The sequence below is a fragment of the Cariama cristata genome, unplaced genomic scaffold (genome assembly GCF_000690535.1).
Source record: "Cariama cristata isolate BGI_N322 unplaced genomic scaffold, ASM69053v1 scaffold16139, whole genome shotgun sequence".
Classification (NCBI taxonomy): domain Eukaryota; kingdom Metazoa; phylum Chordata; class Aves; order Cariamiformes; family Cariamidae; genus Cariama; species Cariama cristata.
In genome coordinates this window covers 3,089-21,033 of record NW_009634170.1, presented here as the reverse complement: position 1 = coordinate 21,033, position 17,945 = coordinate 3,089, and the positions used below count along the sequence as shown (strand labels likewise).

The following is a 17,945-nucleotide window of genomic DNA, read 5'->3' as shown; positions in this document are numbered from 1 at the left end:
AGCCAGCCCAGCCTTAAACGGTGACAATGGTACTAACTTTCTTACCATTCATTAAATTCTAACAGATGGCACATAGAGCCTTGACAAGATATGTGGGCATTTTCAAAGAAACTCCTGTTCAAGTTACTTCACCTAGCAATCATCAGGAGTAATTAACACAAACTTTAAATAAAATGTCCATTTCCCACAACAGATCAGGCTGATGTGTAGAAGAGTCCCCACCACATAAATAACACACAAATTTGACAAACTTATCCCTTTTTACCAGACTTTACTGCTGAGCACAGAAAGTAACAATTTTTCCCAGGGAAAGCAAGAATCAGAAGTTTCTGGAATGGGATGGAGAAGCCGACAGGTGAACAACTCAAGCTACCAAGCAGTATTGCCAAGGGTGAGGATATAGATTCCTCAGCTTGGGGGAGTGCAGAAGAATAGCCCTAGATATTACTAATACTGTGACACTTCTTCTCTTACTGTTGAGTTCATTTATCTGTTCATGGAGTGATTACTCCTCATCCTTCTCAAAAGGTGGCCAAGGAAACCTGCACTTTAGACTTCAGACTGTACACACAATTCACTTTTTTTTAGCATACACATCCCAAGACTTATTATAACTAACATCAGAGATTTTCTTTTGCTTCCTTGGGATGTTTTGTTTTAGGCAGGTGAGCAATAATATCCAATCCAATTTTCTTCATATAGGAAAGACATTTTGGGGAACAGAGCATACACAATAACGGTTACAATATCGGCCATAACATGGAAGTTTCTATGGGAGTCTGAAGTAATTTTGATGCTTAGAGAAAGGCAAGCAAAATATTTTCCGTGAGAATATGAAAAGCTCTACCAAACAGAAAAGCTGACAGGTAGTGATATTAAAGTTTGATCTATACACACAAAGATAAGGATCATTCATCTGCAGGTTGCTAAGGAAGAAATTAAATTGGAGGATAGTTGTGAAATCCTCCTCTGAAATGGTGAAAAGTTTTCATCCTTTCTAACTTCACAACATTCTTCCAGTCACTGACTGGCCTAGCCCAGTCTTCCCTTTGAGAACTGATTCAGGCCACTCTCCTTCAGCTGTCTATCCTGGCAAAAGTCTCCTGTGCTACATCTCAGTGAAACACATGTATGACCTGAATTCCCTTGCAATGTTAAATGATTACCATCCTCTCAGAACAAGAGAGTCTGGTTCCCTTTTTTTCAGCTTCGCAGCCAGCTCCCTGGATAGTACTGGGCATTGGCTGTCTTACTTTGTACCTGCTTAATGCTGGAGCTTGAAAGAAACTGGCTTTGAGTAAACTCTCCAGGACACATTATTCAGTGCACCCAAGCGGTCTCCCAGGGTCTGATGAACGCTTCCAGCTCTAACACAGCTCCAAGCAGAAACCATCAAGGTGCACAGCACTCCCCAGCACCCTTGCCAATGGAAATGCCATGTCAGAAAAGCTGAGTTCGCTCAAGTCTTTCAGATTTACTAGCTGAGCTTCTGCAACAAATTACTCTGAACCTGAGCAAGTCCAAGAGGCAGTACTGCTACTCTACATGCCACTGGCTCTAAGATAATGAACTGTGCTGGACCTAGAAAGGGTTTGTGCTTAGATAGCTCAGGTGTTTCCGCAACCAGGGAAATTATTTGTAACACAATAACCAAACAAGTAACAGTCTGATGTAAAAGTTCATTTCTTTCATCATACACATTTCCTCAGTGCAATAAAAAGGTTTATGAATCACCCGTTACTCACTCAACTAATAATATTATTCTCAACTAATATCTTCATTTATATTTATGCACTTTTCACCAAGAAACTCCTAATATCTAAATTACAGTGATAAATTTACAGAAAATGGCTTTGAGGGAGGATTTGTCTTTGTTTACCTTTAAACAAGATGCTGAAAAAGACTACTACAAGATAAAAAGTAACACAGGCCTAGGTAAGATGATTGAAACAATTACTGCCAAAGAAATTCCAACAAAGAAATTAAAGAATTCTAAATTCTAATGAGCAGCAAATAAATTAGCATGAAATGACACAGTTACTATTACTTCATTTGCTTTTGCTGATGATTTTGTTCTTCTAAACTTGGAAAGCCTCCACCGAAATAATAAAATACTTCAAGCTAAATGCATTATTTTATTATGGTAGAAAACAAAGTATCCTTGTACTTATAGGTGTGTGACCCCCACCACTGCTTTCGATATGCCAGTTACAGTCTGAATTTATTTAAGATGTTCTGGAACAGTAATTGGCATTTACCAGCCATAGAAAAGTATGCCTCCATAAATAATAGGACTTCTTTTTTTCTTAAGCTGTACAAGAATTTAAAATCCATACATACATAGAACTTCAGGACAAAAAAAGGGTATAAAATGCTAAATCAACTTTTAGCATCAAGACGATGCAGTGGGTAAAAGAACACCCTAAAGCAAAGGAAAGAATGAAATGCAAAAACATATTGTGGAAATGAGAGCAGTGCTATACAAATAAACACTAAATAACACAGGATAAGTTCTTCATGCTTTTAAGGAAATTAACACAATCATGTAGGACTGCTCAACAAAAAAACTAATCTGTCAGTTGTTGTCTTCCCATAGTTTATGGGATCTGCTACACTTTCACAGTATCTTAAGTGGTGGAAGGAAGTGACTTTCAGCAGACTTCACCTCCTCCATTACTACAGAAATTGAGTGGAGCATTATCTTCATTAGTAATGCTCTTAAAGTGATTTCTCCATTTAGGTCTGCTCAAGTTGGAAGGCCTTTTTTAAGAGACAACTGCTTTGCACTTGGCTTTGTCATAGGAAGCATGCCTGAAAGTTCTCCAAAGACTATAACCACAACCAAGACAATGTGGTGCCTCAAACCAGTTTGTTCAATGAGACAAGTACTTGGCTATTTCAAAAGAGCAAGTTTATTCCGTCAGACTTCAAAGACTAGAATAGTTGTGCTAGGTGCTGCCCTACCTGTTAGCTCCAGTACTAACATAACATATACTACTGGAAATTCCTTTCTTCTCAAAAAGCTTGTGTTAAGTAAAATAATCTTTGTCAGCAAAGACTATTATTTGTGCCAGTGTAAAACTGAGCCTACGCTAGAACATACACTGCTACAGCCCTTTTTTAAAAAAATAAGCCCCACTCAAGCACTCCCCTTCCTGTTGGAGCTAAGTTACTATAATTTTAAAGCTGTCTTATGCTGTAATATTTTGCACAGTCACAAATTCCACTACGAGTTCCAGAACAATGCAAGTTTTAAATCACAGGAGTTCTTCAGGTTAGTTTCCTTAGAAACAATTTCTCTACTAAGAATGTAAGGAAATGATGACAAACTCCATCGTAAGTGCATCTCCTTTGTCTGTGAACTGACATAAAATATAGCAGATCAGTTCTGCTTCTGAAGTTCTCTGATCTTGAGTCTGAGATATAATATACAAGTTTGTAATTTTTTTTTTTATTTCACATCTAACCTTGAGACTACATAACTGAATACAGAAAGCATTTTTATCATTTAAAATGTGCACAGCAATCTAAAAGCAGTACTATAAGAACACCTTAACAAAGTCTGATTTATATATACACCTCTAACAGACAGGAAAGATTTAATTTAGGATGTAAACATTCAGATATACTTAAAAAATGTAAACTAATCTACAGAATATCTGCAAGTATCTCACTAAGAAAGGCCTCAATAGTTCAAGCTGTACAATTGTCAGCAGCATAATTTTTGAGGGGCTATGTGACTAGAAACTTCTGTATCCTTACCAGTGGTGGCCCTCCCAAGAATATTGTTCCCTGTTTGCCAACAATAATACTTTCATCAGCCATCGCAGGTACGTATGCTCCTCCTGCTGTACACGATCCCATTACTACTGCTATCTATTAGGAAAAAAAAAAAGCAGAAGTTAATGAATTCTCCAACCCTTGAAAACAGCAAATGCATATGCTACTATTATATATTGTACTGGTATTAATACAGGTTCTGGGACAGCACTGCAAGATAATTTCTGCCTGACAGAGCAAACTTTATGTTTTAGCTTTTCTTCAAAAGATCAGGGAATCTCTCTAGTTTTCAGTCTCTTAAACTATGATCTTCAGGCCACTCTGCAGAAAAATTCATATGTGAAATACCATGAGCTACGTGTGTGAAATGTTTGAAGAGATGCATATTCCACTGTCAAATCTCTTTCTATCCATGAATGGTACAAGGTTGAAACCTAGAGGTTGCTCCTGGTATTTACACTCAAGTCAGAGCTTCAGCTGTTGCTTATTGGTGTAATTTCACCAATATTAACATCCTTTGAAGAAAATTCCTCTCATCTACTAGTATGTAACTTTAGTTCTTCAATGGATCATCTAATTAACACTGCCCCTTTAAGGCACGCTGAGTATCTCATAGGGTTTCACATGAATAATCTCTGCTTCATCCTTTTGCCTAATTTTGAGCTTAACATCTACCCAATGAACATTCTCTACAAATACTTGATACTTCTACAAAACTGACTTGATCCCAGGTATGATGAATACTGTAGCAGCGTATGATCGTGAAAATGAAGTTTCTTACTTCACTTCTCCTGCAGCGGAGCTCCTCCAAAGACCCTTTCAAAACAGCTTGTAAAGTAGAAGAAATGGAATATTCATATGGAAAAGCAGACAATAAGAAATGCTTTCTTTCACAACCACCACCAAAAAAAAAAAAATCAAAACACGAAATGATGTTATTTTGTGTTAACTTTGTTTGGAAATACTTCTAAAGTGACACCAAGTAGTGTTCTGGGTTAAATGATAATTTAATGTTTGCTCTTAGAAGAAAACAGCACACTAAAATAAAACTTCCAAATCACATTACCCGTATCTAAAGCAGGAGTAAATGAACTATGTCAACCTGCTATCATCAAATCAAACAGCTTTTTCAGCAAACAGTTTTCAGTATCTTAAACTATATTCAGAGTCACACGATTAATCTGCAGTATTTCTGATGTGCATTTAATAAATATGTCCTGGTAAATTCAAAGATAACACAACAGTCTAGAAATGGGAGAAATCTGGGGAAAAAATGACTTTGATTTTTTCCCCAAGATTTCTGGGTTTTTTCCTACTCTTATTATGCTTATGCTGAAAAATGTACCTGCATTTAAACTGTAACTTAGGTGTTACTTTTTCCAATATGTATATTGGAATATGTATACATTGGAAAAAACAGAATCTACCTGTCAAATAGTACAACCTTAAATTCCCCAAAACATGCCTGTATTTAAACTTTAACTCAGGTGTCACTTTTTCCAATACACAAGTTGGAATATGTATATATTGGAAAAACAAAAATCTACTGTCAAATAGCACGACCTCAAATTCCAAACTAATGTGCTACTTCCTGACTTCTTTCTTCGAATTACTGCATAGGGAATTACTTAAGAACGTAATAAAAATCAACAGTTCTGAACGCACATACAGTATTTCATACCCATTGATCAGCTCCCCATTGTATCCACACAGCAAGTGTGACAGAGCTTAGGAAACAGCTAATTAGAAGCTAATCACAGCTTTCTGATTCACAGCCATACAGACATCACTGCAATTTAAAGCTGCAGCAGCAGTATAATAAATCAGTCACAGGTAAGAGTGGACAGGGAAATTACAAGCACCATAGTCAACTGGAAAAAAAAAAGGGGGAAAAAAAAGGCAATCACTTTAAGGGCAAAATTGCGAAGGGCTGATGAACTGATGAAAAAGACCTTCAGGCAGACCACAACAAAGAACAGCAGGTAGAATTAACATTCAGACCCAGAAGAATTAACCAGAATAGAAATCAAAGGGAGCATAATTTCCTAACGAAACATCCTCTCAGATAGGGAAGATAATTCTAGCTGTCATAATCTGTTAGCATGGAATCAACAGGAGATTTACAAATGTTAATGCCTTTTTGAAATTAAACGAAGGACACAAACATCTTCCAAACAAAATACACCCATATTACATCCTTTAAATGAAGGAAGCACTTCAGTAAACTATTCTTCCCAGTCTTCCATAAATATTTTAAGAAAGTTAAAGTTTCATCAGTGTCATACCAAGCAGAAACATATTTTATTGAAAGGCAAATTTTTCCTATGCTTAGTTTTTTGTAAAGGTGTACAGTGCTACTCTCAATACAACACTATGTGGTAATTGAAATAAAAACAAATACAACTTTATAGGGAACTTTGCAAATACATTAAAGTTGTTTCAAGATATTCAGGAAAACACCAGCATGACTTTAGGGCCAGGCATTTCTGGAAAGGTCCTGCCTAACGTGAGTAATTTCAGCCTTGCAAACTGGGTTTATATATTCATCTTTGACATACTATCTAAAAATTACTACTCCTATACCAGCTAATAATTGGAGTCTCTAGAAAAAATAAGGTTTACTAAAACTTCTCCTAAAAAGATAATTTGGCAAAACAGCCCTGTCACTGCCTCCTTTGACACTTGCTGTTCCACAAAAATACTGGGACCAATTTTTACACATGTATAAACCTAAAGTACAATCTAGACCTATCTGTGACTCCTCAGGATGGTCAGCTTCTAAACTGTCTTTTTTCCTAAGTATTTTTGTTCTAATTCAACAGTGCTTTTCCTCTGGAGACCTAGTTAATCACTACAATTGCTCTACTTTCATTGTTGGAAAGAAAAGAACTGCAGAAGTTGAATTATGTCAGACTTTTTCTAAAGAGACTTAGTGTGTTGTTGGAATCTTCAGCCCTGGATTTTTCTGGAGGTAATAGATTTCAAGACTTTTTGGCAGAGGAAAAACGGTTGAAGATTTGAAGTCTGACTTGCTTCCACGATGTGCCAAAAAAGTATCAAGGTAACAAATGTAGTTTCCTCAGAAATCACGCAAAGCCAATGTGTGCCGTGCAAGGAGTCAAATGGAATACTGTATCCTTGACTGGTGCCTCTGCTTCACACTGAAAGGAAGTAATAGCTTCTCCTTCCTCCTCTTGGACTAGGAGATTTAAACAAGCACAGCTTCCCACAGAGAATAAATAAAAATGGTTCCAGCCCAACTATGCCTCTCAATGACAGACGTTGGTAAGAATGAAGAAAATAAAGTCCTATTCCACTTTACCTTAATGATGAGTTCAACAGTCAAGAATGTCAAAACAATGTGGTGGTGAAATACTTCCATGACAGTACTCAGATGAAACAGCAAGTTAGCTCTGCCTGAGGTTCCAACACCTATTTCTAAGCCTAATGTTCTAAAACAATTCTTCTTCTCAGGTGGAATAACCTGAAAATTTTCTTCACCTTCTTTCATCCAGCCAATATAAAGTGATGGGCACTGAACTGACAGCTACATATAGAAGCAGCTTTTGAAATTACGATAATTCAGTGAAAATACCAGCTCACTGCTCAGCAGTCAAAAACATCAAATATGTTAGGAATCACTGGTAAAGGAACAGAAAAGAGAATAGTGTCTATCATTATTACATATATATCCATTATTAGTTGACACACTGAGTAGTGCAGTCCGGCTCCTTCATCCCCCAAAAGATAAAACGACACCTGGGAAAAGGTTTAAAGATAAACTAGGACCACCAAAGGTATGGAACACCTTCTGTAGGAAAAACAGCTAAGTAAGGTTGAATTCTTTGGCCTGCAAAAGGGAGTATGAGGTAGGTATATGAGAGGGTTACACAATGATATGAAGAGGCTGGGAGCTGACTGACTAGACAGCAACTCTGTACGAATTACCTGGTCATCTGCTTTCCTGGAGCATTCCTTTATTTGGAGGAGGTTATCTTCAAAGCCAATGGACTACTCCGCCCTCCCTGGCAGCCTCTCACAAGTCCCTGCTGACAATCCCCTTAACAGGCCCAAGACTACTCTCCAGAAGTCCAGGGTCTTTTTCCTGCTACTTGCCTTCCTCACCTCCATTGGGACCTTATACTCTGCCCTCCACTTTCACTTCAGCCAAGGCTGCCATCAGCAATCACATCCTGTAACAGCTCTACGTTCTCCATGAATAATAGATCCAGAAGCGCACCTTCCCTAGCATGCCACCTGCGTCAAAAAACTGACCCCAACACATTCCTGAAGCATCCATGACACAAAAAACACTTCTAAATGCAGGAACTGTGACTAACAGTAATTCTATGCATTATTAATACATAGAAAATAACCTTGTCGTTAGGGCAGTTTTATCATACAGCACATCAGTGTATAAAATGAATATATAAATGTACGCATAGCCCTGTTAGTATAAAGTATGTCTCATTTACTAGCCATCATCAAAGGGGTCCTCACCTTTACAGCGTTGATGCAGAATAATAATCTGTTCCAAGATACTTCCTAGTGCTTCCTTGCATGGCCCTACATACCATGTTGTCAAGTCCCTTTTTTCTCCCACTCCAAGACAGGAGCAGATAGGCCATGTCATTAACACTAAGGCCAAGAAAGAAGACAACTTCTTCAAAACTATAATGACTTTCTGTCGACAGTTACTGTGTTTACAGTGCCTCTAATCCCCAGACTAGGCCATCAGGTCAGCACAACACAGTGCTGTCAAAAACAAAGCACGGGCACAAGCCTTGAAATGAGATGAAGGCAGCAAGCATAAAAACTAATCAGTACACTTCATTCTTAAGTAAAAACAAATTACCTGTGGAATTCCTTGTGAGGACATGACTGCTTGATTATAGAAAATACGGCCAAAATGATCTCGATCTGGAAATACTTCTGCTTGTCGAGGTAAATTTGCTCCTCCTGAATCAACTAGAGTAAATGAAAATACATTAACATGTCTTTGAACAGTGTTATATACTTAAGTTGTTGGTAAAGTATCTGCACATGATTTAAAGTATACAGCAATTACTATCACTAACACTACATGTATTTCCATGAATCTACATATATCAGGATACTATTCTTGAAAAAAAAAAAATCAAAGAAAAATAATAACACTCCCCCCCATCCCAATCATTCTAATGGAAAATAAATTCAGATGTGCTTAGAAATGTAACTGTACCTCCCTATACAAATTTCTAAACACATCTTACTGCAAAATATTTAAACTACAGACACTTTCAATGTACAATTTTAACTCAATTACTCTATTGCAATTCTGTCACAAGTTCCAGAAAAGTGTGAGACTAATCATCACTGAGTTCAAGAGGTATAGCATGTGTACTTTCATACTCTGATTATACAAACATACCAAAGACCTTATACTATGTTTAGGAATCTTCATTTATTCTGTGTCCATGCCTTATGACATGCCCACAGGTTACAGGTCTCCAACTGCAGCCATCTCTCTACTCCCAAATAATGGAAATACATCATGTCATAAGACTTCAAAGAAGGATAGAAGACCAGAAGAAAATGCACAGGGAGGTCAAGCATCTCTTGGAACTCTAGCTCCTGGTAATTAATTTTTACTTATGAGCAACAGTCCACATGCACATTCTTATGTTGCATGACTGCAGCCAGTAATCGCTTATATTCAGCTTTACCATGAATCAGGGTTTTGATTCTTCCCCCACCCTTGCAGAACCACTCTCCTAAACCAGCATCAGCTCCAGCAATTAGACAAACACCAACCTAGTCAACACACCAGTGCTGTGAAATGGGCTATCCCTGAACACAAAAGAAAATGCCCACACCAGTGACTGACTCACTGAAAAATGGCACCAGGTGTCCACATCAGAATTAACACCTAGGTGGCTAACACCGGGGGAAAAGGCAGTCCAAATGGCATGAAAATTTTATGGTCAGCAAAGTGCCGACTGACTACAAAGTACACTGAAATGAACTGAAACAAGCCCAGGTACAGAAATTGCCAAGGTAAAATAACTCACCAGGTTTGAGTGATGAGCAGTATACAGAGACTATACAACTCAAAGGGGGAATAAAAAAATAAACTTTTGTTTCAAATGCATATTTATGTCCCACAGTTCCTCACTCTGTAAGATCTTAAAACAGCAGAATCACACATAATTGCTCACTGGTAACTGTCCTGGTTTGGCTGAAACAGAACTATTTCTGCTTTCAGTAGATTTTATTTTCTTTTCTTCAGTTAACTTTCCTTAGTAACTGCCCTGTCTGAAGCTGACTACAGGCTTCAGGCAGTGCCTGCTGTCAGAGCTGATGGCGGTTCATGTCTGTAGTTGTTGCTGGGGCAGGAGCGGGACTGTTATGCAGAAAGGCCCACGGGTGGGTGCTTGTTCCCTGCGGGCTCTCTTGGGCTCCACTGGGCTCCTCCTGGGGGAAGGAGGAGGAGGGGTTGCACCCCCAGAAGCTCAGAGGGCACAGGTGACCCAGACCTGACCAAGGCAGTATTCCATCCCACTCACAGGCCCCCCTTTCCCTCATGGCCAGCATCCTGGTGGGACTCTGCTTGCTCCCCTCCCTCCGACCCTGACCGTGCACCCCTCAATCCGGTTTCCCACCTGCTGTGGAGCCGAGTTCTGGGACATCTGGGTGCCCGCCCTGCTCTGTGAGCACTGCGAGCTGCTGCGGGGCGGTACGCGGTCCCGTGGTCATCATCGGGAGAGCAGTATCGGTTTTGTGTATTTCGATTTCTATTACTAGTAGTATTAGTTTTAATATTTTTTATACTATTTTCACTGTTATTGTTTTATTAAAGTTTGTTTCAAGTTCCAATCCATAAGTCTCTCTCCCTTTTCTCCTCTCCCTCCCCTCCTGGGAAAGGACGAGGTTAACAGAGAGCATCTGCCATTGGCTGTAAGCACGGGCCCAGCCTCAAACGGTGACAATAACTCACTAAAAACGTAACAGTTGTCTGAAGAGACAGAATTTGTGGATAATTCAGACTAAAAAATTATACAGTTGTTTTGCAAACAGCAAAGTTAAGTTTCTTCTCTTTTTTATGACTGAGATAAAATTTAGCCCTTCCCTTGCCTCCAAGATTCTTTCCATTGCAGTGTGATAGCGACAATGCCACAAACTCCCCACCCACACTGTCCCTGTATGCATCACACCAATACTTTCAAGTTCACATTTCTCCTAATCCTTCTCTTCGTATTCCCTGCATATTTGGTGTGTCAGCAGGGGAAGAAATTAACAAACACTTACGCTGGCAAGGATCTACATTTATGTTGGCTATTTAACCACTATGAGCATCCCGACTGGCAAATCAATTAATGCCTCTCAGCTGCTATGCAAGCGGTTAAGTCAAGCAGAACAGACAAGGACTAACCTATTTTTTAATGGACTAACCTATTTTTAACCCTACTTAAAAAATGGAGACAGTAGAAGGGTCTTTCTCCTCTGATGCTGACATACACAAAATCCACAGGAATACACACACTCTTAAATCTGTCAAATTTGGCTGAAATTGGCTAATGAGTTCAAAAGTTATTAGATTGGGAATTGAGGCTGAAAGACAGACACTGGCAGCAATCGCTTGTATTTATATAAAATCAGCACTAAAGACATCTGTCACTCTGATCTTAATCTTTCATAAAAGTGTACAGAAGTAAAACTTAAATGAAGGTTTGGCTAAATGCAAAATAATATACAATGAAATTTCTGCTTCAGTAAAATTCATCCAGAATTGTAGAAATCTGTTGATTCAAACTATTATTGACACTTTTGGCACTGAGAATTTTTTATTTCTTTGATATGTTCTTTTATACAACTACAAGCAAAGTAACTTCTTTTTTTTAAGCTGTAATTTGAATTGAGACTGCATGAGACTATAGGATGGATTGCTCAAGCATGACAGAAGGGAAAGGAGTAAGAAAGAACTGACACGGTGCCATACAGCTGTATCTTATGAATCCAGCCCTACAGCCCTGCAGAAGATAGTGTTGAGAAGCTATGGGTACCCTCCGGTTAAGACTTGCCACCAATTTGTAGAGGTAACACAGTACTGATGAAAATACATTTGAATGTGTGCCTAAAATACATATCTGGTTAGTCAAATCTGGAGACACATCAGTCTTAACATTTATTTAAAAAAGTAGTGTCTTACCTAGATATCCTGAGCTGCCCTTTACAAAGTACATTTGCTACTTCTGCAATGGGACTTACCTAAATATAGGCAAGGGAGATGATTCTGCATTGCAATTTCTTGAGCACGTAAATGCTTCTTAACAGTGATTGGATAATAGGTACCACCTTTGACAGTTGCATCATTAGCAACAATCAAGCATTCCACCCTAAAAATAAAACAAGTTTATGAAAGAGAAAAATATTTCTAATGAGTAAGTATGTTTCTTGGTTAAGAACTGCAACATACGAAAGACTCCTGAAGCCTTGACACTCAAAAAGAGCCCTCCTCACCTGCATTCCCTCAAATGCACACTGTCTAACAGGAGTCTCAACACTATGATGTTGTGCTTCACAGTGCCTTAACTCCCTAAAATAACGCTGTATAGCATCATATCTAATTTCAACAATAGTCTCAGAGGTACTTTTAGTGAGCAAAACTAATTCTTCGCCTAGAACATGGCCCTGCTTTTTTGAAAACTGCCTTACTGATGCACTAATCTCGTTCCTTCATTGGACACCAGAAACTCTATGTCTGTTCTGCTTTAATATGGGATAACTAGCTAAAAAAAAAAATAAATAAATCATTCCTTTTGGCTAAGACTGAAAAAATTAAGATATCAAATTGGTTGATTTTTTGAGTGTCAGAAAAGAAACACTAAAAATGCCAATAGCTTTATACTAGAAACTGAACAAAATTGTACCTTTTTCCTTTTCATATCATCAATAATGTAGATCACTGTTATCTCTCACCCAGATACTCGTCCAATGCCTGTGATAATGCCTCCTGCTGGTACCTCTTCATTACCATACAATTGATAACCTGCAAACTGGGAGAACTCCAAGAACGGAGACCTGAATAATGACAAATATAACACAATTTTTAAATGGAATTTGCCATTGAATCTCACTTAAAAGGTTAAATTTTCAAAAATGAGATTTTTTATTTTTTTAAAAGAGTTAAGTATTTCAAAGAACACTTCTGTAAAATTTCCACTGTGTAATTTGCCAGTGTTTATGGAAACAAAAGAGAGAAGAAGCCTGTTGTAGCACTTCCCCGCAAAGAGAACCTGATGTGTTTTTCAAAAAAGAAAGTACCTACCCGGGATCAATAAGCCTGTCAATTCTCTCTCTGGGTAACAGCTTTCCTCTTGATGTGTGAAGCTTACGAGCTTTTTCTCCACCTCCTGTGATACAACAGTAAATTGTTAGATTTACTATGGATACAGACAAATAAATCACCACTTATATTAAAACTTAGAATGGAAGCACTGATGAGCTCCCAGTTTTTGAAGAATGGACCTTAATAATGAATTTAATAAATAATGGTTTCCACTTCAAACAGATTTAAGGTATTGACAAAAGTGCTTGCTTTTCAGAATCTACTCCATTTCTCCCCTTCATTTTTTATAGTTAGTTCTGACGTAAAGATTTTAATAAACATAGTTGTCTGAAATTTTCTCCCACTGCTTGGCAATGAACAGAAGGGCTGAAAACACAAACATACAGACAAAAGCACAGCAGTAAGAACTAAAAAAACTATTGCCCAAAATTTGTTCAAAATAGCTATGCTGAATCCAATCTTGAGAGACGCAACACAATCTGGATTAATTTCCTTAGATTGCTCCAAAACTGTAAGCAGAGTTCTGATACACAACATCTAATATCTAGTTTATCTCTGCTTCATTTCAACCCTTTACTCGAGGTCATCCTAAATCGTATCTTTTGCTCTCTCGAGCTTTATGTCATTCAATACTTCAGATATGTTGACATATCTCATCCTCTTTAAAACAACAGCTTATACAAACATTGTCTATGTAGACAGATCACTGATCCACCTCATCACTCTAAAATTCTCCCCCATCCAAAATAAAGAAGGTGCTACTTTGCTAACATTTCTCCTGAGACGTCAAGATTTGTCAGCTAAGCATCACTGAAAGGGAGCTTTTAAGCCGACCTTTCAAGCCCTTTCTCTCATGTCCTTCCTTGATCACTATGCCCACAATTTCCTACCTGTTAGGCATGCCAGAAACTCTACAATTTATTTCTGATTCAGCCAGCTCATTAGGTCTGTATATCCACCCTAAGTCTAAATCTTGTAAATTCTTTCTGTACAAGTTTCTTAAGATACAGCCTCTCATATCCACCCACAGAGCTAATGCTGTCATCCAAGTTCTCAACATCCCACATCATGATAGCTACATTTTCTCTGATCTCCATCTTGCCTTTTGCATTTACAACCAGAGTGATGCTGCAAAAATAATTTTCCACCTTGTGACTTTTGTCATCTCTGTGTGCTCCCCCTCTTTACACACTAATCGTAAATGCTTGTCCTCCATGACCTATAGCCATTCTATTGAACATTTATCTTCCAAGATCAAGAAGTTCACTCTACCCTACACTAGCCTCCATTCCATTGATTGTGAGAAGCAGTGTCCTTGCCAATGAAACAAATTTGGAGGCATTTAATTTGAAATCCCTTGATTAATTTCTCCTTTACAGTAATGTCTATAAAACCTCCACTGTGACTGCTGATGTGCTATGATTGCTGCCACTAATGGAGACTAAAAGTATCCCAGTTGCTTCTTGTGCTTGCTATCAGAAATCCATCTGTTGTAATTTATCACAGCCTGTAAATTATTTGGGGCAGGGACTATCTTCCTGTTGCACTGCTGAGGATCACTCAGTAGAATGGGACATGAGTTCACAAAAGCCCTACCCACTAAAGTGACAGATAAAGAATGAAGCATTCATTCTTTAGACCTCAAGCAAGAGCTTATCCTCTGAAAGACGGCCCTTACAAACAAAAAGATGTTGCACTTATCCTTCAAAAGTATTCACAGAAAGTACCTAATGCTTCTCATATACTTAAATGATAGGCACAGCAATCTCAGTTGATGTCACTCAAAATGGTGTATTAACGTCCTGGTAGAGCTTCCTCAGGTGGAGGAAAGATGAAGGTCACGTTCTTGTCCTGTTACCATGTAACAGGCAAGAACAGCAAAATGCGCAGCAGTGAAGAAGGCCATGATCATCAGTTCATGAGCCACGTAGGGAATTGCTGAACAGTCTCTACACCCATAAAAGGTAGTCCATGAGCTTCAGCATCTCCTCAGGAAATTCTGGAGTTTTGTTTCACAGCAAGCAAGAAAAAACACCGAGCACAAAATCTGCACTGTGCTCTGTTCCAAAGCTGTAAAGAAACTGCATTATATAACTAAGAGTATATGAAAAGACAAACAATATTACGATGGACACAAGAAGGGGAGAATTAAAGCTCCACGCTCAACCTCTGGCAGCACAGTTAAGCATTTATAAACCATTCTCATTTTATCGTCCCCATTAATTATAGTCAGCTGTAATTAATTCAGGTAGCATTACAAGTCCAGAATATGAAACACAGATTTCAATCTTTTAAACTATTACAGACTTGCTTTTATTTCCCACACAACTACAGCTAGAGTCTTTGAAAATCCTCTTTGCATGTGAAGAGACTAACACACAACTTGAACAGAAGCACATTTGCCAAACCAATTTCTTATAAAAGCAGGGTGCAGCGGATCAAGCAAGGAAGCAGGTGAAGTGGAAAATGTATCAGTAAAAAACTTTTATTGTTAATCCTCTCTACTTTTTAAAACATTGCTATTAGACACATGCATTCCATTGATCACTAAGATCTTAACTGATTAAAAATTAACCAACTCTACATATCCAGTCTTCACTGGCTACTTGCTTACTTTTTGCCTCTCTGGCAAAGAAATTAATCTTCTGTTTCACTAAATCAGCCTTGCCTTCATTTATGTCTGCTTCCAGTAATTTATAGATTTGCTTGCATTAGGATATTGCTCTGATTTTCAACTGGTAAACAAAGAAATATGTTAACACATGAGATACTGTGGTAAACAAAGAAGGGTTAATGGTAGGACATTTTTCTTAGCTAGCGTGAATTGCTTAAAAAAAACCCTAAATTTTGAACCAAGTGAGCTTGATGTAAATCTTTTAAGATTTTCAACTGACAGAAGATGGTAAATCCGTATTTAAACAGATGAGCTAAAATTTCAGTATGACTACTATAATCCAATAAGTATGTCGTATCTGAATGAACTGATTAATGAACGTACAGCTATATGGGAAAAAAATCCAAAGAACAAAATTAGTTTTTGGACCAAATTAAACAAGTGTTCTAACATCTACACTATCATACTTACCTAATCTGATTTTTTCTGCCTGCTCTTGGAGTTCAGTTACCAGTGCTTTCATTCGTTCATAGTTTTCCTAAGTGGGGAACAAAACAGCATTTTAACTTTAACCAAGAGTAACAGTATCATTTCTTAATAAACAAACACAGAAAGTACAAGATTTATTTCTCATCCAAATTTCATTTACCTTATTAAATACTGGCTCTGTATTGTCTTTAAAGTAGTAACATTTCTACCTATGTATCGGCTTTCCTCGAGGATCCCAAAGCATTTAATAAACATGCTTCACAAAAACTCTGAATGCATTAGGATTGTAAAAGACTAGTTCCAAATTTAATACACAAAAATAGAATTAGTCGTTACAGAGCTGAAGTGCTATTTTTCAGGTTAATTTTTTGTTACAGGTTTGTTTCCTTTTTTAATCTAATTTTGTAAAAAATGTCATGTGGATTCAAATTAAGTGCTGCCATGTCTCTTGTACCAAAAGATAAATGACCTAGACCAAACAGAATTTAGTACACACTTTTTATGTTCTTGTTGTTTAGGTAGAATGTAAAGATAAAACAAAGCTTTTAAATAACAAAAAGTCTGGTCTTTTTGCCAACATCCCTCTTAGAAAAACAAAGCCTCTTACTTTTGCATGAATGATCCAGTACTGAGCTCACCATTTCTACCAGAACCATCCAAAATTCTGTGTGCTCATTACAGCAGTTTTTTACCATTTCTTAGGAATTAAAAGGTATTCATCAAGCTTTTTTCAGACATTTTAAGAGCTATGTTACCTCTCTGAAAAGTGTAACTGTAATAAAAGAACATAATAACTGCTGCATTAAGAAAACCCATATTGCCTCGTCTAACTATCATTTAGAAGATGTTAGAGTCTACTTTTGACAGAAAAAGGAACCTTGCAACTCTTTATATTCAGACTTGAACATTCAGAATTAAGTTTTCCGCTAGAAGCAATAAGTGTTGCAGTTAAGTTTGTTCAGCTCTGTCCTAGTTACTGAAAGGCACCAAGATGCAAAGCAGGAAGAAAATAAAAACAGGTACACAGGCATCTCTCATTCAAACTATTTCAGCTGCATAGCAAGACTTTCAAAAGAACACATTTCTCCCCCTTCGTAATTGCTACAAATAGACTAAAAAGACTCTATTGAAAGGTAAAAACATACCAGCTGAAAATAGCTCTTCGCAATTTTATCAGTTCATATACACAGTTAATACATAAGGTCAGCACTTAGAGGTTTGTCCAGCAAGATCAAGGTGACATACTGAAACACTAAGTTCAGTATGTGTTTCTGTTGGCTCTTGGGAAGGACTCCTCATGTTCTAACAAAGTGCCATCTGCGACACGGCTCACAGCCTGCACTTGTATGAATTTTGTACCACCCAATCGCTAGCGAACATGTAATGCATCTCAAGATACCAATCTCAGTTAACAAAATCTCTCTCATGTGTGGTGCCACTCTGCAGCCCCCTGACTGATGTAGACGAGAAACAGATGGACAGGCACAGGAGAGAAACCAATTTCTCAGACAGAAAGAGTAGCTTGACCTAAGGAATGCAGAAGCAATGAGGGGGGAACTGAGAAGCCAAAAGTTAGACTATTGTATGCGCTCATAAATCTGCATGCCTGCTAATTACTAAGATCCTTGAATCACAGAATCATTATGGCTGGAAGAGACCTCAAAGATCAAGTCCAACCTAAAGTGCAACTGAAGACTGATAAAGAGGAACATCTTACCCCAGAACATCATTAGA

The 17,945-nt window shown here is 37.9% G+C and overlaps 1 protein-coding gene across 1 annotated transcript; it reads right to left on the bottom strand.

Annotated features, from left to right (window-relative positions):
* Positions 1–3,762: 3,762 nt before the first annotated feature.
* LOC104166956 (methylcrotonoyl-CoA carboxylase beta chain, mitochondrial-like) lies at positions 3,763–16,254 on the bottom strand (the record flags this gene model as incomplete). The annotated part of the gene is made up of 6 exons (XM_009707064.1): positions 16,194–16,254; positions 13,088–13,172; positions 12,739–12,840; positions 12,028–12,155; positions 8,636–8,748; positions 3,763–3,876 (listed from the first exon to the last, which is right to left on the bottom strand). Coding segments are annotated over exons 1-6 (594 nt in total), but the record flags the coding sequence as incomplete, so codon positions are not given.
* Between the last annotated feature and the right edge of the window lie 1,691 nt (positions 16,255–17,945).